Source organism: Poromitra crassiceps (assembly GCF_964638095.1).
Source record: "Poromitra crassiceps genome assembly, chromosome: 6".
In the NCBI taxonomy this organism is placed as follows: domain Eukaryota; kingdom Metazoa; phylum Chordata; class Actinopteri; order Beryciformes; family Melamphaidae; genus Poromitra; species Poromitra crassiceps.
The window spans coordinates 63,993,855-64,016,741 of NC_139627.1; the positions used below are offsets into that span (position 1 = coordinate 63,993,855).

General features: G+C 45.4%; 1 protein-coding gene across 1 annotated transcript in view; it reads right to left on the reverse strand.

Annotated features, from left to right (window-relative positions):
* LOC310778030 (NACHT, LRR and PYD domains-containing protein 12-like) overlaps nt 1-22,887 on the reverse strand; it is a gene marked incomplete at its 5' end in the record, with an annotated part of 58,652 nt that overhangs the window by 30,705 nt on the left and 5,060 nt on the right. Inside the window, 5 exons of the mRNA XM_083638345.1 lie at nt 2,440-2,613; nt 12,195-12,266; nt 12,687-12,848; nt 14,880-16,683; nt 21,924-21,968. Coding sequence (XP_083494471.1) covers nt 2,440-2,613; nt 12,195-12,266; nt 12,687-12,848; nt 14,880-16,683; nt 21,924-21,968 — 2,257 coding nt within the window. The remainder of the gene's footprint in view (nt 1-2,439; nt 2,614-12,194; nt 12,267-12,686; nt 12,849-14,879; nt 16,684-21,923; nt 21,969-22,887) is intronic.

A 22,887-nucleotide genomic window follows, 5' to 3' on the forward strand; every position in this document is an offset into this window, starting at 1 on the left:
CCCAGGAGGGTATCAATGCGCGACATCCTCTGCGTTGTTGCGCGGTGTGTCGGTGGAGGATATGTGTGCCGCGGCCTCATGGTCCTCTCATCACACTTTGGTCAGGTACTACAGTCTCGACGTGTCCGGTGCGCAGTTCGCGCACGCGGTGCTGTCGGTGGCAAGAAAGTAGTATCGTTGCCACTCTAATATGTCAGACGGTTAGGCATAAACGTTGCCATATGGCCGTGGTTCACCGGTGCCTTTCGGGTCACCCTGTGGGGTGCTCCCGGCAGCAAGGTCGGTTGAATGGAGGCACTAGTGAGAGCTTGAGTTCGAAACGAAGTAAAACATTAGGGTTGTCCTACAACCCAGGTTTTACGAGTGAGAACGAGAGCTCTCACTACCCAGCCTTGCTGTGTCGATGCGTCACGGGGTGCGTCGGATCTCAGCGGGCTGGAAGAAATTAGAGTGATTATTCCCTGGGCTGGCAGGACGTGACGTAGTCACGTGGATCCGTGTCAGGCCCAGGGGGTACCACGCCACCTACGGGTGGGTGGTCAGGTTTTAATGAAAAGTAATTTTGGAGCAAAATAACAGTCTTCCATAGGGCTGCGTTGCAGCGTTTAAGGCACTAGTGAGAGCTCTCGTTCTCACTCGTAAAACCTGGGTTGTAGGACAACCCTAATGTTTTCTGGTCACCGGTCTCTTTTGGCTTGAGATGCTATCTGGTTAATGCGGATGAAGAATGATGTTATTGATACAAATTACATTCTACAACAGCCCGTATGGAGGATTTTACAGACAGTCGTTCTGCTCTACTGCCGTTAAGGGTTAATATGGCACTTTTATCAAAGTTTAGAAGAAAACAATTTGATAGTCAAAGTAACCATTTAGAGTACCCTTGTGTGCTATAAAAAAAATTATAGTCAAAGTAACCATTTATTTAGATTAACCTTGTGTGATCAGTTTATCAAAAATAATGGCTATTTAGAAATCTGATTTTCGTTTTTGGAAATATGAAGAATCAAGATTATAACATGACATCATACTGGGGAGAAACCACCCAAATTAACTGATTTGTGCAGCTCTGTGGTGATTAGCCAATGTCCTTGTGGCATTTTGATTATGATTTATTTCCTTTTGGAAGATAAATGTTTTCACAAATGAAATCTAAAGCCTTGTCGTTAAAAAGTCACTGTTTCCCCAATGGAGTTTTGTGGACGGTGTTGCTAGCCACACTGTCGGCTGTGTTCGGCTGACACTTGTTAGTTCAGCCTGTTTGTCGGTTAGGGGTCTGTCAGTGTTAGTCATTCACAAGGTTTTTATACAGAGCCGAGCCGAATCATAGTAAGAGGTCTCCTTCTCTAAAAAACCCGCTCTCTGTAATTAAAACTGGTAAAATACTCAACTAAATAAAGCAGTTCGTTAAATCTCACAGTTTTTCCAAGGCACTTTGGTGGACATTTTTGCCTGGACACCGCAAGCTTTATGCTATAAACCACAATCCTTGGCTGGGGCCGACAGAGCCTATCTTATAGTTTGTGATCTTTTTTATTGATTTGGGGACAATGACATGGCTTGATATCTAGCCTGTCTTGTTGTTAAACATAGTGTAAATTATATTTACGGGTTGTCAACCGTACACAACAATATTGACTTTGAAAGTTACTAGCATGTTAGCTTTTCTGGTTCCTAGCCAAAGGCTTCTCTGATTAGCTGAGTGGACTAAATTATGTGCCATTGCTAACTGGTATCCAAGGTTCGTCTACTTGGAGCAGTGAACAATGTTTCCATTGCATGATAAGCTGATGGGATGCTAATGATTGTTCCAGGTATTAGTCGGTTGCCCATGTGTTACGATGGGATCAGAGTTATGTCTTATCATAAACTTAACATTTTGATCGCAAAACACATGGAAATATACATGGTTAAAAGATAATCAGGTGTGTGAACACAACCTTTAGCCCTGGTCTGTCTGCTTGCCTGCCTGCATGTCACTCAATTGGGCATGTTGCCAGAGATGGGCGAAAATACATCAAAAAGTATTTTGTTACCAGGGGAACTTATGCCCTGTGACAAACTTTAAATTTTGATGGCAAAACAAATGAAAATATAAATTGATGGTCTCATTCCTGTTTCTTTGGCAAGTCACCACAGTATAAGCAGGTTAATCCACTTTGAGGTGTCCATTATCAGAAATTAATCTGCCTCGGATGGTTCACGCCTCCACGTCCATTAATTTCTGATAATGGACACCCTGTCATGCATCAAACCTTACATGGATAATCTTCTCTCAGTCACTGAACTTCACTGCTGTGATCGATCAATAAAACTCAAATCCTCATGTAAAATCTGCAGTGCGACCTTTGCAGATTCAGGAAACCTGTTTTGAGAGAGTGGACCTTAGTTTGGAGAAATGTGTCAAATCAACAGAGATACACTTTAAAGTGATTTTACCTGAGAGTCTCCAGTCTGCAGTCTGGACTCTCCAGGAAATCAGACAGTAGCTTTAGTCCCGAGTCCTGCAGGTTGTTGTTAGACAGGTCCAGCTCTCTCAGATGGGAGGGGTTGGACTTCAGAGCTGAGACCAGGACTTTACAGTGAATCTCTGACAAACTGCAGTGACTCAATCTGAATAAAGAATAAAGCAAGTGTCTATAAAATAAAATATTCCTGAAAGCTTTCAACAATCCAGTGTTTCATAAACCAATGGACTTTAGCATGTTGGCGGCCGAGTCGCTGCCGATTTTTCGGCGTAGACTAAAGACTCACCTGTTCAGAATTTACCTCGGCCCTTCTGGAATTGACGTTTCATAAGTGCGATTTTATTGTCTGCCTTTTTGTGCCACTTTGTGTTGCTTGCTATGTTTTCTTTTTAATTCTATAATTGATGTTGCCTATACTGTAATTAATTTGAACTTGTTGTATTTTGTTGTAAGTCGCTTTGGATAAAGGCGTCTGCTAAATGAAATAAAGTAAAGTAAAGTAAAGTTGTCAGTGTGGATCAGCATCATGTCGGCCTTATAGAGTCTTTCCATCTGAAACCAGACAGGCTGTCACGCCTCTGTCTCAGGATTGTAAAAAAAAAAAAGACCTTCCGTTTCCCAGAAAATGTAAACATTTCTCTGGTTGGATAACAATTAGGCATCAACCTCCCACTATCCAATCAGTGAAATGTTTACATTTTCTGGGAAACAGAAGGTCAGATCGCGATGCCTGTAAAGGACTATTGTGTATTTTTTCACTTTGAATCCAATGCCACCACCCCTGAGTCTCTACAAGTTACAGTTGCAGAGATATGTCTACCCTTCATGCAGGGCTACAGGAGAGATAAAGAGGACAGTGGGGGGTTGGGAGTTCCAAGTTACTCACCAAACATTATTTCAGTTATTGCTGTCATAATATAGTGGCATTTAACAATTATTTTCACACAAAAACATTGCTGAATGCAGCTTTAAACTGTGAAAGATACCAGATACCTTTGTATCCCTGAAGATACATTAAAGAAAATACCTTTAATACATTGTGTATCCATAGTTGGATCAATACCTGGGTGATTGTGTGCTCTATATTTTCTGGGTAATTACCACAATAAAAGCCTGATATTTAATTACTCTCTCACTTCAAAGTGTTGCCCCCCCTCCCAGGAATTTGAGGCCATTTTGAAGCCATTTGAACTCCTGTCTTTAAAATCCCTGGAAAACAAATATAAATATGTGTTTTGAGTTTGTCATACCACAGGAGAATTGGTTATTAAACACACAGTCAAATTTGAACTGAATTGAATGTTGCCAAGTATATCAAATTAGGAGCAGCAATCTCTCTGCTCAACACATATTCATCTATGCTCTCAATGCTGTTTCTCTGCTGTGAGACCGTATGATGCAAAAATGCTGCAGCCAGTCTGCAGCATGCTCGCCAATAGCCAATGAGAGTCGAGTATTCTGCATGACATGCCCAACCCTGTCTATGGACGTGGAGCAGCTCCGCTCGCTCAAACAGAGATTTCCGCACATACCTGCCAACATTGGGCAGTGAAAAAGAGGGAGATTTTCTGGATTTTTTTGGATTTAGCAAAAATAATTTCAGCCATAACGCTACTTTGCTAGCTTGCTAATGTTGCTACATGCTAAAGTGGCTGGCTCTGCACTGAAGAGCACAGTGCGATGACGTTACTTGTTTTGTTACGGTGATTGGAGTTAACGTGACCGGCTGGTTTACCAGGCTACGAAAATAGCCCATCAAAGATGTGAGGTCTCCAGACCATATTTCATGCATAATCCGATCATCCCCTGACGTCAGTCAAGTTCTAGCATAACGTGGTCATTCAAAGCCCTAGCATGACGCCTGCTATGACGTCAAATATGACGTCAGATAATCCTCATATAAGGGTTATACGTCACCTCTCTCTCTGGCCGATCATAGCAGCCGCTAGCTCTCAGCAGTCCATCTCCCTTGAGCGTCCTCCGAAGCGTTGTTTTGCACCATATCTGGAGACCGAATCAGCACCCTCAAGCCTTCTCTACCCGTGGAAATTCCCCGCAGATATTCCCCGCAGATTCCTCAACGCTTCCCACTCCATTTCTGGCATGTCGAGCTCCGAGCCAGAGCAGTCCATGGACAGCGACGACAGCTTAGCCAACGAGACCCTGTTCCGGATCGGCCACGGCGCGTACTTGCTTTCCGAGATGTCTGATGAAGACGTTGGCGAAGCGGCCGGACCACAGGCCGCCAACGCAGCCACGATGAAAAGGCCCGGCGCGCGTTCCCGTGGCGCGCCACTGCGACGGCCCGTGGAAGGAGAGCAGATGACGAAGTGCCGCGTGCGCCCGGACGCCCAAGAACGCGTGCGAGCGTGCCGGAGGGGAAGGCCGCTCGGCGTGGACGTGCGAGAGGCCGCGGACGAAGACCAGCAGAGGCAGCCGCCCCGAGAGCGGGGAGACGCCGGGGAAATACAGGCCGCGGGGCCACCGCGAGACGCCATGTCCTTCCTGGTCGCACTGACCTCCAGGCCGCCGCCCTGGAAGCGGAAACGGCCCCATTCGCAGCTCCGCCGAGCCGACAGGGGTCGTCAAGAGCCATTCTGCTGTCCCTGCTAGATGCAAGCATTAAGTCGATGGACGCGAGCAGATCAGTAGAGGCTCGTCTGAGGGCCCTGGAAACCCCCCCCCCTTTCCCCCCACGTTCGCCGCAGCCCAGCCGGCGCAGCAGCCGATCCTGCCCCCGCCCACGCAGCAAGCCGATGTGCTCCCCACCACCGCCCAACCCGCCCAGATGAACACCCTGGCGTCCGCCACGCCCGCCATCCCATTTGGTATGCCTTTTCTTTCTCCCTGTGCCAATGTGTCTCCCAGGTTGAGGTCCCAGATTTTGAAGGGCAGAGACATTCATTTAGTTAGCATACTCCTGCCATCCCCCGAGTGCAAAAGGAAGGTCGCGGGCGCCAGCCGCAAATAGCTTGTAAGTCGCTAAAAAGGTCGAAGGCAGGAAAAGTACGTACCAAGATCGAAGGCCCGACCGAGTTGGGAGCGCCAGCCGCAAATAGCTTGTAAGTCGCTAAAAAGGTCGAAGGCAGGAAAAGTACGTACCAAGATCGAAGCCCGACCGAGTTGGGAGCGCCAGCCGCAAATAGCTTGTAAGTCGCCTATAAGGTCGAAGGCAGGAAAAGTACGTACCAAGATCGAAGGCCCGACCGAGTTGGGAGCGCCAGCCGCAAATAGCTTGTAAGTCGCTAAAAAGGTCGAAGGCAGGAAAAGTACGTACCAAGATCGAAGCCCGACCGAGTTGGGAGCGCCAGCCGCAAATAGCTTGTAAGTCGCTAAAAAGGTCGAAGGCAGGAAAAGTACGTACCAAGATCGAAGGCCCGACCGAGTTGGGAGCGCCAGCCGCAAATAGCTGTAAGTCGCTAAAAAGGTCGAAGGCCAGAAAAGTACAATCAACTACCGGCGCCTGCAGATCTCAATTAACCTCCGGTAATCAGATGTTCCTTTTGGATAATCTCCTAGCCTATGCAGGCGCCCTCCTCTTGCCTCAAGTATTTGCCATGCACGCCGATTGCTAAATAAAGTTTGTCAAATCCTACCAACTGGCCTCTCATGATTGAAACAAAAACATGAGCATAAAATGTGTACATATAAAGAACTGCCGCGATGAGATTTTGAAACATGCATTTAAAAAATTGCGATTTGTCTCTCGCTAAAGTCGAAGTGTGTCCCCGACCCGCTTCTTCAACTGTAGCCCGAATGTGGGCACTCGTCAACAGCTGAGTCGCGCTGGAAGTTGCGGGGGTTTCCTGGAGCCTAATAGCGAGTCACAGTCCCTGGACTGGTAAATGCTGAGCACATGTGCAAGTAACGTCTCAGGCTGGAGGGGGCAGCATATTTTAAATCGAAAGTTACGTATGTAACTACGGTTCTATGAATCCCGAATGACCGCCAGAGGCGGTGCTTAAGCACTGAATATTCCCCTTCGCGCATGCGCAGTTCGAGTATGTATACCAACAATGTCACCTGTGACCCCCTGGATGACCGGACAGAGGTTATATCTTCCGGTGTCATCAGGGATCATTTCCTACAGAAACTTCTCGCGAGCACACGAGGATTCTGAGTGACAGAGCGCTCTGGCGGTCATTCGGGATTCATAGAACCGTAGTTACATACGTAACTTTCGTTCTATTTCATCCCTGCTGACCGCCAGAGGCGGTGCTTAAGCACTGAATGACTTATACCAGCAAAGTCACGAGGAATCCTGAGTACCCACCTCAATGAGTAGAATCAGAGGATTCTGGCACCAGGACCACGCCCAGTGGATGGGGAGTGGCAACATTCACCCGGTAGAACCTGGAGAAAGTGTCTGGTGACGCCCATGAGGCAGCAGCACATATGTCCCCCAGGGATACCCCTCTCAGGGCAGCCCATGATGTGGAGACACTCCTGGTAGAATGGCCCCTCACGCCGGATGGCAGGAGGCGGTTACTCGCCCCATAGGCATAGCTGATAGCGTCCACAATCCAGTGGGACAGACGCTGTTTGGAGAGAGCGCAACCTTTGTTAGGGCCACCATAACAGAGGAAGAGCTGTTCTGACTGTCGAATGCACATGGTAGCTGTAATATAGGCTCTCAGGGCCCGCACTGGGCACAGCAGTTCCCGCTTGTCCCCCCTCTCTCCTGGTGGGGGGTCAAATCGTGCAAGCCGTATTGGCTGGTTGAGGTGTGAGTGCGACAGCACCTTAGGGAGGAATGCTGTGTTTGGCCACAGAGTGACCCCCGAGCCATCTGAGTTCCACCTCAGACATGAGACACTGACAGACAGGGCATGAGCAGCCCAGTACCTGAGCTGCTGATGGAAAAAATATCCGACAGCCGGCCCCGCGGCTTCAATGTCCGCCCCCCCGGCCCCTAGGGGCCCTGAAGGGGGGACGGACAGGATCCGGGGCCCGAGGCCGATTGGAGGGCCGAAAGTCACGGCCCCGCCTCTGCGTGTACTGCTGAGGTTCACGACGGCTACTGATGTGCGCTGGTGGTGGAAAGCGGGCTCGGGGAGCAGCCGAGGGGCCCCTGGGCCTGGTGGGCGGAGGCATACGGCGAAGACCTGCCAGCTGCTGCCTGGTCTGCCCAGCCTGGATGGTTCGTTCCAGCGCTTCCTGTGCCGCTGACCCGAACATCTCTCCTGGCTCCACTGGGAGGCTACGGAGAGTCCTCCTCGACGCCTCAGTCAAATTAGACTGTGAAAGCCAGACTTGGCGACGAGTTTGGACCAGGACGGACATCATCCGTCCAATTTCCCTGGACATAAGGCCGAACGCCTCCAGTGACGCATCACAGAAGGCCACGGAGTCAGCATTCACATTGCCCTCCTGTAGTGAAGCAGAGAGGGCGAGCATGAGGTGTGACAGGGAGTTGCCTATACGACCGGCCCGAGCTCCCGCACCATAAGCCCTTGTGAGAAGTTCGTCAGTCATCCGACACTGGGGTCGGGGGCACCTAGCATCCCTTCGCAGAGCCTCATCGGGGGAAACAATGAGGGATGCGATGGCAGGCTCCATAGCTGGCATGTGATCCAGGCCAACTCTTGCCGTGTCGTGCATGTCTGCCAGGGTTCGACCATCAGCAGAGAGACGGGAGCAAGCTCCAGTGTCCCTCCAACAGGCCTGCAACTCCCTCATGTAGTCCACTGAGTGAGGGACCTCAAAGGCAGTGGAGGCTGGCCTGCGCCTGAAGAAGGCGCTTGCGGGAGCCGATTCCGCCTGCTGCGGTATATCCATGCGTAGGTGATCTAGCGCCCTGCGCATGACCGTACGCATGGGGCGGTCCTCCGTCTCAGCCAGCGAACTGTGAGCGGAGGAATGGGAGCCCGGCCCTGAGGCCCGGGAGACCCCATCCAATGAGTCTTCCCCATAATCACGAAAGTGAGTCGCAGAAGCTGCCAGGGAGAGTGTATCCTCCTCTGGGGCAAGCGCCGGCATTGGAGGAGTGGGCACCTCAGCCTCCTCTGAAGGGACCCCAGGCTGGTGAGCCATGAGCATGGACCTCATCTGGGCCAGCTCAGCGGACAGCTGATCCACCTTTGATGACAGCCCACTGCGGTCAGACTTCGTCTTTTTCTTGGAGGGTCCAACCGCAGCGGCCTCAGCCAGACGCTTAGAGCTCCTACGTTGGAGCGGAGACACTTGGCCCGATGGGGGGATGTCACCTTCGCCCATTGGGTGTTCCAGCTCTGCCAGTCTGACAGCCCTAACTGCCATAGGCATGTAGCTGCAGTTCATGCATGGATTGTCCGACAGTGCCTCCCTCAGGTGCACAGGACCAAGGCACGCGGGGCAGAGATCATGGCCATCCTCTGGCTGCAGAGGAGCCTCACAGGATGTGCAATAATGTGCATTATCCATCATGGTGGCACCAGTTAGGAACACCACCACACCGGCTAATGCACACCCTTCACAGTTAGCCCAGAGCACGGACGCAACTGGTCCCTACTGTAGATGCTGTATGCTGGGGGGAGGGAGCGCGTACGCTGCCTATACCAGCAGGCAGCAGAGGCTTACTCATACACAGTATATATATATACACACAATGTAATTAATTCATATATATATTAATTAATATTACTGTCACTAGCAGTGGTTAGTCACCAAACAAAACAACATCTAAACTCATCCAAAATGAAAACACTACTCACAGCGCTGACGCTATAACGTTAGTGAACAGAATGAGACCATATACTGGGGGGAGGGAGCGCGTACGCTGCCTACACCAGCAGAGGCTATTTCTTTTTTCTTTTCTTTTTTTTTTTTTTTTTTTTAACCACTCTTACAACGAAAAAACACTCATCATAGCGCTGAAGCTATAACGTTAATGAACAAAATGAGGCCATATGCTGGGAAGAGGGAGCGCACACGCAGCCTTCCCCAACAGAGGTTTATTCAAGTTACATAACAATAACGATAACCAATAACAACCGGGAAGCGCTAACGCAACCCTCCGGCAAACATCAGTAACAGATAACGTTACTCTTTTTTTTTTAAACAAACCACACTTGTAATGCCGGGAGGAGGCTGCGCAACGCAACACTCACCGGCAAGTCTGCAGCAGTAGGTATCGTTGAAGATACAGCTTTGCAAACAATTATGAAGTCACCTCACCTTGTCCGGAGAGGGAAGTGGAAAACACTGCCTTACCGGCGAAAGAACGCCGCAGCGTCCACCTGAACAAAAAATAACTCCTCTCATATGAGGAAGAGATTTCCGTCGCAGCTCCTGGAGGGCGAACGTTCGCTGCCCCGACCAACAACGGCCGCGGAACTACTAGCAACGGAATGTACGTTTAATATGAAGTATCTCGTAATGCTTTCAAAAGCACTCTGCGCGCGAGAAGTTGAAAAGGGAATGATCCCTGATGACACCGGAAGATATAACCTCTGTCCGGTCATCCAGGGGGTCACAGGTGACATTGTTGGTATACATACTCGAACTGCGCATGCGCGAAGGGGAATATTCAGTGCTTAAGCACCGCCTCTGGCGGTCAGCAGGGATGAAATAGAACTCAGGTTTGACAGACAACTGAGAGCTTCTTTATGATTGATACATTTTTATGACGGGATAAAAATAGAACATAATGAGCCCTAAGTACCGCCCACTCCAACCCCAACAGCAAACAGTAAAAACAGGGAAATGGCAATATTTAGGATTTGGGTTGAAACTAATGTCTACAACTTTTTGATGCTTATGTAGTGGGTTGAGACTTCCCCTCTAGTGTTGCCATGCCCACTAATCATCCCCATTCAGAACAGGTGGTTCAGAAAAGGTGGATACCTGGCTAATAGAGAGCCTCAGGAATGAGTCCGGAAAACATCGATGCTAACACTTCTGGGTTCTTCACTGTTTTCGCCTATGGGATTTTTTGAATGGGTTTTTGGCGCGATGCTTCAAATAAGGTCTCTGGGCAACGCAAGCTTAATCAAACGCGAACCAGTGTTCAGCGGGATAATCTTCACACATGAGGACCACTTTTATGAGTGTTTAAGCTTTTACGTGCCGTTAAAAGGCTAGCTAGCAAACGGCTAAATGAGACTACAGTCGACGGGGATATTATACGTCAATAACGTTATCACTTCAAAGGACAACACGGAAATTCTCTTTCCCTCACCTGGTTCAGCCCGGGGTAATATATATTTACACTTCAAAACTCATGAAAGTGGTCCTCATGTGTGAAGATTATCCCGCTGAATACTGGTTCGCGTTTGATTAAGCTTGCGTTGCCCAGAGACCTTATTTGAAGCATCGCGCCAAAAACCCATTCAAAAATCCCATAGGCAGAAACAGTGAAGAACCCGGAAGTCCTGGACTTCCGCGTTCCGACTACAAAAATACATCATCCTTGGGGCTCTCTATTAGGCCACTGCTCTTAGTCTGGCAGCTCATTCAAAAGGGTTATCGGTTTTTATTGTAAAAGTTATCAGTACATGTTAAATATAACTTCCCTGACATTTTTTGCAGGCATGGCAGTGGGACCAGAACTAGCTGGAGGGAGCATTAGCTCTTCCATACACACACTGTACAGCACTACATTATTTGGTTGGTCACCGTAGCCCGTAGGCTCCAGCAACGAGGAGCATAATGATGGGGTTTCCCGGTGGCTTTCTGCATGGCCCACTTTGGCCTAGTACTGCTGTATTTGAAGGTAATGCAGTATGGCTGGCTGTAGTATCTTTCGTTAATACTTTTCAGTGGTTAATGTTGTGTTCTTTGTCTCGTTACTTTTCTCCTATTTTGGCAATAGCTCTTCTCCGTGCCCTTGTACAGCACGACATGGTTGTTCTACGTCGGTCTCCGTAGCTCGTAGGCTCCAAGGAATGAGGGAGCCTGACGATTGGGCGGCCTTTCGCATGGCCTAGTGTGGCCTAGCTCTGCTGCATTTCGTGGAAGGAGGAGCTCTGTTGCCACTGCTGTTTTTGTCCTGTATAATTTTGTTTTGATGACTTTGCTGTTTATTTCATTTTCAGTTTGGTGTGACTCTCACTTTACTGGTGGTGGTGATTGGTGAAACCCTCTGACCTCCCTTCCGCTTACTCCTTTCCGCTTACTCAATCCCTTTCTCCTGCAGGACTCCACTAGCATGCTCCTGCTGTACTGGCAGGGTCTGTTTAATGGCATTTTAACATTTTCTATACATTTTGTAATTCATTCATTTTAAATAATCCATTGTAATAAATAAATATTTTAACCTGATTTGTATCTTGCAGCTCAGTCATTGCAAGTAATCTGCCCTGAGCCAAAATAAAATATATTTTTGTTTGAACTGGAACAACACGTCCCTTTCCTTTACCAAACCTGATGTTGAGTATTTTATTAACTTTGATGGGTGAAATTCCCAGAGTGGTGTAGTCTGGTACATACCTTGTTCTGTCTGGGCCTTAGTGCCATGGCTACACTTACAATTAGGCACATAAGACCCTAAATTACATAGTTGCAAGCTTTTGGTGCATTTTGCTTGCCAGGGACTTTAAAACTATGGGGAATATCATCAACGTTCATCGTTATTCATCTGAATACAAAAGGATTGTGTGAAAACAACACGAGAAGAATTTCAGATATAAGTCTCTAAAACCAGATCCTGTCTGATTTCAGATGGAAAGACTCTATAGCGACATAATCCTCAAATTACAATATTCATATAATATTCACATCAACACATTATTAAATATGGTGTCTGACCTGAGAGTCTCCAGTCTGCAGTGTGGACTCTCCAGTCCAGCAGCGAGCTGCTCCACTCCTGTACGCTGTACTCTGTACCAAAACCACCAGACACAAAAACAGTTTCTACCCACAGGCCATCACTCTGATCACTCTTAAAACAGCCACTTGAACACTTAGCTTATGCTAACTGTGGAATAACTATACACACACATATAGATATACATATACACACACTCTATGTTTACTTTAGTAATCGGCATATAACCATGCGATTTAAGCCTGTGGCTTATTACATTTACTGTACATGTACATTCTTTCCTATATTGTATTTAAAAGAGACACTTTACACCACACTTACTGTATAGTTATTGTAAATGTTTGCTATTGTCTAAATGTACCCTTTTGCCCTCCCTGTGTTTAACTTGTGCACAACTTTATTTTTTCGTAAGTCAGTACTATGAGAGCAAAGCAAACCGGAGTACAATTTCTTGTATGTGATTGTGTACATACTTGGACAATAAAGCAGATTCTGATTCTGAATTCAGCTCCCCATCTGAATCCTGAATCAGGTTGTTGTTACTCAGATCCAGCTCTCTCAGGTGGGAGGGGTTGGACTTCAGAGCTGAGGCCACGATTTGACAGTTCGTCTCTGACAAGCGGCAGCCCATCAATCTGAATACAAAACAAATTGGACTTCAGAGCTGAGGTCTTTAAAACTTACGACATACTCCAGGAAGGCAGCGTGAGGCGGCGCTCCGCAAACGTGGTCAAAACATGGCTCAGTGTGCATACTTCTTCATTTAATTTCTCTTCCTGTCCCTGCGAAGCGCAGCGCTCCCAGGGGAGCTGCGGAGCGGCACGCTGCCAGAACAATCTGGTGACACGCACTTACGGCTGCGGAGGCCTCGCCCCCACCGCAATGATGTCATAATGGCCACACAGCCTTCACGTTTGGAAGCTCACCTGGAGTATGTCCCCCCCTTAAGACTTCATAGGCAGAAAGTCTGTTTACAGATTGAATGTAAAATGAGAGATTATCAAAGCAGAGCTGAGACTAGCATTCCAATTAAAACATATACAGCATACTACTACTACTACTACTACTACTACTACTACTGCTGCTGCTACTACTTTCTATTTGCATGATAGAATTTGAATATTTCCAAAATATAATATTAACAGTAACCGAACCGAAAATAATAGATACAATTTTGTAATTATATCAAAGCATTTCTGTGATCTCAGTATCTTATATGGATGTGAGACATGGAAGATGATGGTAGCTGATGAACATCGTCTTGATGTATTTGTACACAGCTGACTAAGAAAGATACTAAAGATATACTGGCCAATACGAATGAGCAATGAAGGTCAGAGGATTGCTGGCATAGAAAATGTCAGCACACAGATACGGACGAGGAGATGGAAATACATCAGACATATACTAAAGAAGAACACCGACATTTATGAGCAGATCGCTCATGTGTCCACCAAAGTGTTTTTTCCCCCCCTGAGGCCAGCGTATTGTTTGCAATGGGAGTGCCACATATTTACTATGCTGCAAACGGCAGTAGTGTGACGAGAGCACTGAGGGTCTATTCTGCGCTGAGTGCGTTCACGTTTGGCTTTTCTCTGGTCAGCGAGAGTTGAAAAATGTTCAACTTTGGGTAAAATGCTGCGCTCATCACTGTCACTTTTTACCCAGTCGTCCAATCACAGTGGAGGAGGGGTGGGGCAAACACCACTGGTATCTGAGTTAAACATGCATTGCACAGGCAGGCATGAATTCCACCGCTTCTCAGCTGCAATTTACTGCACGTAACATAGCACAGAAATATAACACAAAAGCTACAGCAGCTAAATGTATATCTCTGTGCTATGTTACATTCAGTAAATTACAGCTTAGCTTAGCTTGAACCAAACAATGGTAGCTCCTCACCGAGATGTTTCCTCGCCCACAAAATCTCATGAACCCACACAGACCGGCGGGTCCATCCTCTCTCCCTACATGCTCCAGCCTTCCCTTCATCTACAGAGCAAGTATGCTGCTCTACTTTGTGCCGACATTTTACTTCCATGTATATTCTGTATCATAGCAACCAAAGTGTCTCAGCTGGGAAGAAAACTAAAACAACAACAACAACAACAAAGCTGCACCTCCAAAGAACTGACGCTCTCAGCTGGGATTTTTCAGATCAGCAGCATTTTGAGCATTAAATTCCAACTTTCCAAGTCCTATTTTCCACTGTGGCTCGTTCACTCTCTGTAATTCAAGACTCAAGATTTAATAAATTAAATTTGTTGCCATGTCAACATAATTGATAGGAATTCTATAAATGTAATTCTGGTATTTTTGACATGAACTGAAGGCAGGAGAAGACAAGGGGGATCTTTCATAGTTATTACACCAATAAAGAGTTAGACTAAAGAATGAAACTCAAGCAACAACCGATCTGTTAGATCAACAACTGTAATGTGAAACTGAACCTGGAAGAGGAAAAAGTAAAGTTTGTGTAATGTGATTACAATGACAGATTACTTTTTAACATGTTATGCCCAACACTGTGTACCACTGCTGTGTAGAGCAACAGTTATGTGTATGTTTGAGGAACTATAGATCTTTAATGTCATTCTGATGGTGTCAGGTTTGAAGGTGCCTCTGTCTACACTGTTCTATACTGTTGGTATCACATCAGGACTAACCGAGCCTTCCTGCAGTTCCTCACAGCTGGGATCAGTCTCGGTCGTCTGTTCGTTGATATGTTGTAGGCCTGCAGGTCCAACACATCCAGAACCTCCTCTGACATCTCTAGCATGTAGGCCAGAGCTGAGCAGTGCATGTGAGAGAGTTCATTCTGTTTCCTGTTCTCTGACTTCAGGAACTGTTGGATCTGCTGATGCACTGACTGGTCGTTCATCTCTGTCAAACAGTGGAAGATGTTGATGGTTCTGTCAGGAGAGGTATTGGAGATGGCCATCTCTTTCAGGTTGCTGATGGCTCTCTGAATGCTTTCTGGTTGGCTCTCTGTCTTACCCAGCAGGACTTGTAAGAGTTTCTGGCTGGACTCCAGTGCGAGGCCATGAAGGAAGCGGACAAAGAGGTCCAGGTGCCCATTTTTACTCTGCAGGGATTTGTCCATGGCTGTCTGCAGGAAGACATAGAGGGATGGTTCACTGTCTTCAGATCTACCGCAGTCCTCCCCCAGGAATGGCATCAATACCTCCTTGTCCCTGTTTGTGTAACAGTGGAACATGTAGACAGCAGCCAGAAACTCCTGAATGCTCAGATGGACAAAGCAGAACATCTTGGCCTCGGCCTGGTACATACCACGCTCCTCTTTAAAGATCTGTGTGAACACTCCTGAGTACTCTGAGGCTGCTGTGACATCAATACCACACTCTGTCAGGTCTGCTTCATAGAAGATCAGGTTGTCTTTATTCAGCTGCTCAAAAGCCACTTTTGCCAGAGAGAGCATCATCTCCCTGGTCTCTGTAGTCCAGTGTGGAGCTGTCTCAGCTCTCCCATAATACTTGTTCGCCCGTTTGGACTGAACTACCAGGAAGTGGACGTACATCTCAGTCAGGGTCGTGGGCATCTTTAATGTCTCATTGGTTTTCAACAGATACTCCAGAACCATCGCAGTGATCCAGCAGAAGACTGGGTTGTAGCACATGATGTGGAGGGTTCGTGAAGCCTTGATGTTTGAGATGAGTCTGTTGGCCTGCTCCTCTGTGACATTCTCCCTATCACTGAATTTCTTCTTGAAGTACTCCTCCTTTTGTTCTTCAGTGAAGCCTCTCACCTCTGTCACCACGTCACAGCACTCAGGAGGGATCTGATTGGCTGCTGCAGGTCGTGTGGTTATCCAGCAGCGAGCAGCAGGAAGCAGTTTCCCCCTGATGAGGTTTGTCAGCAGCACATCCACTGAGGTCGACTCTGTGACATCAGTCAGGATTTCGTTCTGGAAGTCTAGAGGAAGTCGACACTCATCCAGACCATCAAAGATTAACACAACCTGGAACTTGTCTAACCTGCAGATTAGTGCTTCTTTGATCTCAGGAAAGAAGCAATGAATAAGTTCCACCAAGCTGAACTTTTTATATTTCTGCAGATTCAGCTCTCGGAAAGTGAATGGAAATATGAACTGTATATCGTGGTTGGCTTTGTCTTCAGCCCAGTCCAGCGTGAACTTCTGTGTTAAGACTGTTTTCCCAATGCCAGCCACTCCCATTGTCATCACTGCTCTGGTTGGTTTATTTATTTTATTTCTTCCAGGTAAGGGTTTGAAGATGTCTTCACATGTGATTGGTATTTTTGATCTTTGGTTTCCGGATGCTGCTTCAATCTGTCTGATCTCATGTTCATAACTGCCCTCTTGACTCCTTCCCTCTGTCAGGTAAAGTGTTGTGTAGAACTGATTCAGAAATGAGGTTCCTGCTTCAGCCATCCCCTCAAACACGCACTGAAACGTCTTCTTCATATTTGATTTGTGTTGAACTTGAGTTTCTGAATGAACACACAACAGATGAAATCAATGAGAGGTGATTAAAGAGTAATGCAAACATTTCATGATAATTTCAACATTCCCAACTCCATGGACTTCAGCTCATTACTGGTGGGTAGAAAAGCAGGACTTGACTGGTGTAAGGTATAAGGTAGCTGTTGTAGAATAATTTATTACTGAACCAGGAGTTTCAGAGCTGACCAGCCCAAGACACACCTGTACTATAATGATGCAGTTTAATCAGCATCTTGTAGTGATGCACGAGCGAGCGTCCCTAGGGTTAGGTTACGCACCCTAACCCTAACCCCACCCAAATCCCGCTGGGCCCCACGGGTGGTCTGGGTTGGCAGATTAGGAAAATATTGTGGGCGGGTCCGAAAGTGACAAAGTAGCATTATTAACTAACTTACAGCTGCAATTCAAGCAGACTAACCCTTTATTAAAGATGTGAATTCTGTCTCACTCTCGCTCTCTCTCACACACACACACACACACACACACACACACACACACACACACACACACACACACACACACACACAGGGATCCCAGTCTGACAAAGATGTGCTGGATTTTGTTGGAGCATTACGCACAGGGCAATGACAATATTAATTGAGAGCGGTGAAGACGTATGAAGGAACTTAAAATATACCTCCTTTTGAAGAACTTTTGCATCAGGCTCATTGAAGAAAGACTGATATTTAGTTTGTAATGATGACGCAGAAATAACATCATGACATGAATGAACAGCTACACTGTGTGTCTGTGCTCATCCAGAGCAGACAGTGAGAGAGAGAGAGACAGAGAGAGAGAGCGAGAGAGAGAGAGAGAGAGAGCTGAGAGAGAGAGACAGAGACAGAGAGAGAGTATATCGAATATCAATTTTTTCACATTTTAATTTTTTGTCATGAATCAATGCCACTGGTCACCTTTCACGTATATTGTGGGTTTTACTAAATGCAACCAATGGAAAAGCATTCAAACGATCTTGTGAGTAATTCTGGTAACGCCATTTTCGCCTTCAATCTGTCACTCAAACCTCAAAATTCCTCCCTTACCTCCGTCTGTACCGCCCCAGGCAGGACTCTATACCCAGAAAAGATACACGGGCAGACGTCATGATTTCTGATATCATTTTGTTTAATCCTTCCTCTGATGTAAATAGATCAATAAAATGTCTTCGGAGTTATCCCTAGGCTGCAAACTTGTTTAAACATGCAAATTGGAGTCCGCTGGATGGCCCCCGTGGCTGGAGCTTTGCGGCTCGTGCATGTGCACTCCAGAGGGGAGGACCATGCGCAGCTGCCTGGCCAGGAGGGAGTGCTTCCAAGTCAGACTGATAACATAAACATAATTTGATCTTATCCAGGTAAGATATTATTAATGTAATGACACATCCAGCGGGAAAGTGACCATAATTAACACATGTGCCAACTTTGATGACGTGGTGTTCAGTATTTTAAGAGCACACAGTTGTTGTTCTTTACTTACTGAAAAGTTGTTGTTTTGGATATTCGAGTTTTCTGCCCGACAGCGACGTTATTATATAATAGAGAGAACATGAATTAGCTATGTGACGTACCTCTGTGCTGCTGACATCCTGCTCTGTTTCCTGTCCGTCACATAGATAGCACCTCCCGCTTTATCTCCCGCTGCTCTTTGTAAACCATATATGACGTTATTCTATACGAGCGGCAATATAATTCTAATTAATCATCCATAATCTTGAAATCAGATAATATCTTTAGGCTACACTAGGCTGCTACACCATAGCTACACAACAAACTGAGTCAACCCGGATGTGGGTCCCTTCTTCTTCTGTGTTTCTCTTCTTCTTGTTACCAAACAGAAGCGCTTCTCTTCTTCTAAGCACATCCACGGCAGGTCAGAGTTGACTCAGGCTGAGTTTCCCAAAAGCTTCTTAGCACTTAGAAGCTTCTTTAACCCTTCTTAAGTCCCCCTTAAGAAGCAAACGCGTTTCCCAATTGCTTCTTAGCCTAAGATGATCTTTCGTTAAGAAGGCATGCGTTTCCCAAAAGCTTCTTAGCGCTAAGAAGCTCCTTTGACCCTTCTTAAGGCTCCCGTAAGAAGCCAATGCATTTCCTGATTGCTTCTTAGCCTAAAATGATCTTTCGTTAAGAAGGCTGCGTTTCCCAAAAGCTTCTTAGCGCTAAGATGATCATTCCTTAAGAAGGTTTTGTAAGAAGGGTCTGGGGCATTCTTAACACCTTCTTAATGACGAAACACTGGCAGATCCAGCCGCGTCAGGCAAAAGGAGATATATTAGTGTCCACTGTTCCTCTTGTGTTTTTCCCTTTTTCCTTTCTTTCATGCACCCTTTAGTGTTTAAAATTGGGGAACACTTGAAAATCTCCCCTCTATGTAATATGATTACTTGTGTTTTAAATGTTTTACCGTAGGCTATATTCCTCTAATCAGAATGGATTCCTTTTATAATAAGAATGTTGTGGATTTATATAGCACCTTTCACAGAACCCAAGTTCGCTTACATTTAAATTTTAATTGTGATGCTGCTCTGTAGTGTTTTCTCGCTCCTACTTTACCCTTTGTTGTATGCTGTGTATATAAAGCAATTTGAACTGCAGTCCATGTCTGAAATAAATAATGTTTAATAAAGTTTAACATGACCACGATTAGGTTATTCTACAACAGTGTTTCTCAACCACTGGGTCGTGGCCCACTGGTGGGCCTCAGAGTGCCATCTAGTGGGCCGCAGAGGACCTCTCACATCAAGATATCACAATGATAACGTGTCATTTATTTGGGAAGGTGGTCCTCAGAAATGTTTTAACAATCAGAAGTGGGCCTTGAATTAAAAAAGGTTAAGATATCCTGTTCTACAACCATCCCACATTTGCATGCACAAACACTATGAGATACAGTAGTTCATCCCCATCAAATGCACACACACAAACAATGCACATCAACAAATATAGCCACTCTCCAACTCAGGGATACTTTTATCCAGGTCATTGGTCATTATTTGCGTCAGTTAGTTGACGTTTTCAGATATTCTTCTACGTGTGTAATGATACTTTTTTGGGGGAACCTGGTGTTTAATATTTGTAATGGGCAATGCGAGCAAGGCTATTTAATTTGTTTAGCACATTACATACACATTGCAAATTAATGATACACAACGTTATCCTACTTGGAATAGGTAGGCAGAACAGCAGGGAAATGGAATTCAGCCCGCAATTAGTATTATAATCGCCTCGTTTCTCCGCTTGTTAATTTTTAGCGTTATTTATTGATGGGGTGAGTAGGACGCCATTTGTTACATCAAAACGTCATTTGGGAGCATGTAATTATGTGGAACAATTGATTAGCCTGGCATCGATTGATTTGTTTTCAGCACCGAGATGGTGGACAGCTCCAGTTAAGATGCTTCTTAAGAGCCTTCTTTAGCGATGTGTTAAGAAGGCTGTTAAGAAGGCATTTGGGAAACACTTCTTTGGAGCCTTCTTAACTCCTTAAGAAGCTTATTAGCTCCTTAAGAAGCTTCTTTGTTGGGAAATGCAGCCTCAGTCTGTTGTGTAGCAGCCTAGTGTAGCCTATAGATATTGGCTGCGTTTCCCAACAAAGAACCTTCTTAAGGAGTTAAGAAGCTTCTTAAGGAGTTAAGAAGGAGTTAAGAAGGCTCCAAAGAAGTGTTTCCCAAACGCCTTCTTAACAGCCTTCTTAACACATCGCTAAAGAAGGCTCTGTCAGAGTAAAATGATTGATTGACTGCTTATTGACTGGTTGTTGATCATTGTTGACTCTGTTTAATTATGATCTAGCTGACACACATAGCTGACATCTCAGGCACTCATTTTCAGTGTTTCTTCTGAGAAGCTGTTTGTTATGTCGAAAAGGCATTCCACCTGGAGAGGAGGAGATAACATTGTGTTTTGTCTCTCCGGTACATAGAAGGTTTTGTTTTGACTTATTGTAAAGATCAGGGTCTTATTTTGTCTTCTTGGGAAACATCAGATGGAATTGTACCAGTCACCAGTCATCGGAGGGGGGCTGGAGTTGGGTATAATTGAGATGCAATGTTTATGTTCTTTGCACAAACTTTGGATGATTTGTGACGCTCTGTACAGAGGGGAGCTGATGATGGAATAAACAAATCCTTATTCATTTTAAAAACGAGCAACTCATTTTTTGATGGATCAACAAGGCATTTCAAATTAATTGCCGCTACAGCTCTTAAGAAGGGTTCTGTGAAAGGTGCTATATAAATCCACAACATTCTTATTATAAAAGGAATCCATTCTGATTAGAGGAATATAGCCTACGGTAAAACATTTAAAACACAAGTAACCATATTACATAGAGGAGAGATTTTCAAGTGTTCCCCAATTTTAAACACTAAAGGGTGCATGAAAGAAAGGAAAAGGGGAAAAACACAACAGTGGACACTATATTATTATCTCCTTTTGCCTGACGTGGCTGAATCTGTGAGTGTTTCGTCGTTAAGAAGGTGTTAAGAATGCCCCAGACCCTTCTTACAAAACCTTCTTAATGAAAGATCATCTTAGGCTAAGAAGCAATCGGGAAACGCGTTGGCTTCATTGGCTTCTTACGGGAGCCTTAAGAAGGGTCAAAGAAGCTTCTTAGTGCTAAGAAGCTTTTGGGAAACGCAGCCTTCTTAACGAAAGATCATCTTAGGCTAAGAAGCAATTGGGAAACGCGTTTGCTTCTTACGGGAGCCTTAAGAAGGGTTAAATAAGCTTCTTAGCGCTAATAAGCTTTTGGGAAACGCAGTATTACGGTAATTGTCTGATTGTGGCTGTTTCATTTGAATTCAATTGCCGCTCATATGGAATAACGTCATATATGGATTAGCTACAAAGAGCAGTGAGAGATATTTAAACAGCAAATGTATAGGAATGATTCAGCACCAAGTTTTTTGATCACTATAAGCGGTTGATCACTATAACCGTGATCACTATAAGCGGATTCCACTGTAGTAACTACAGTACACCCCTCAGATACATGTAGTAGAGTAAGAAGTACCATATTTACCTCTGGAATGTAGTGGAGTACAAGTAGAAAGTCTCAAAAATAGGAGGAAATACTCAAGTAAAGTGCCCTTACATAGAAAGTACATAAGTAGCCTGCAGTCCTTGAGTTACTACTGCTGCTCTGTGTGTGTTCTGTGTGTCAGATTTCAGCAACACTTTGAATGCATCGACAGGAAGAATGGTATGAGTGATTTAGCTACTGCACCTACCTGCTTCTTTTCTTCTCTCTTCTGCTTCTTTTTCTTCTTCCCTGTCTTTTTTTTTACAGCAGGAAAATAATGATCAGAAGTAATGTTAAAGAAGCCAATGTATTATATCACAATATGAATAACTTGAATGGTATTATTGAGGAGCTCTGTTATTCATTCACTATCACATAGTGCCGTCACCACCTTGCAAAAGCAAATATTTATTTTAATTTCTCCTACAAAGTTTCCCTAATCCCCACCAGATTTTACACATAAAATATTTCAACTGCCTACATCATCTTTGTGTCACAGAAATGTCATCTTGTCGTCTTAAGATGCTTGAAATGTTTGGCTGTGACACAAAAAAGAAGGTACAAACAGGAAGGGATTCTTCATATTTGCTCAATGTTTATTGCTGGACCATCCAAACTTCATATAGGTCTACATGTTTGCAAGGAGCCCTGTGTGTCAGACCACAGTTGGTTATGCTGAATAGCATTAGTCTACTGTCAATTTTTCAAATGGTAACATGTCAGGCAACATTTCACCTGCAGTTTGAAAGACCGTCATAAAAACATTGTTTTGTTGAGAATGAATCAGGAATGTTATGATGAATTAATCTTATATTCATACTCTTGCAACCTTTGCCTCATAAGACGTGGACAAAAGATTGCCAGGTGTAATTTTGGTTTTTCATAGATGAGGAAGCTACAGCAGCAGTTCTAGAGAAGCCTGTGAAAAGCTTAGGAAGGTGGTATGATCCAAATATGAATGACTGGTCAGGAGAAGGCAGCAGCTAGTTGGAGGCATTGAGGACATAGATTTGAAATTTGGCCTCTTCCCTCAGCCAATCTGGCCCTTGACAGTAGATCAGATACCATTATCAAAGCTGGAGAAGTTAGAGAGGCTGGTCAGCTCATATGTCAGGAAATGACATCTTGCTAATGTAGATTTGTGTGGGAAAGGAATTCCAGAAATACCTACA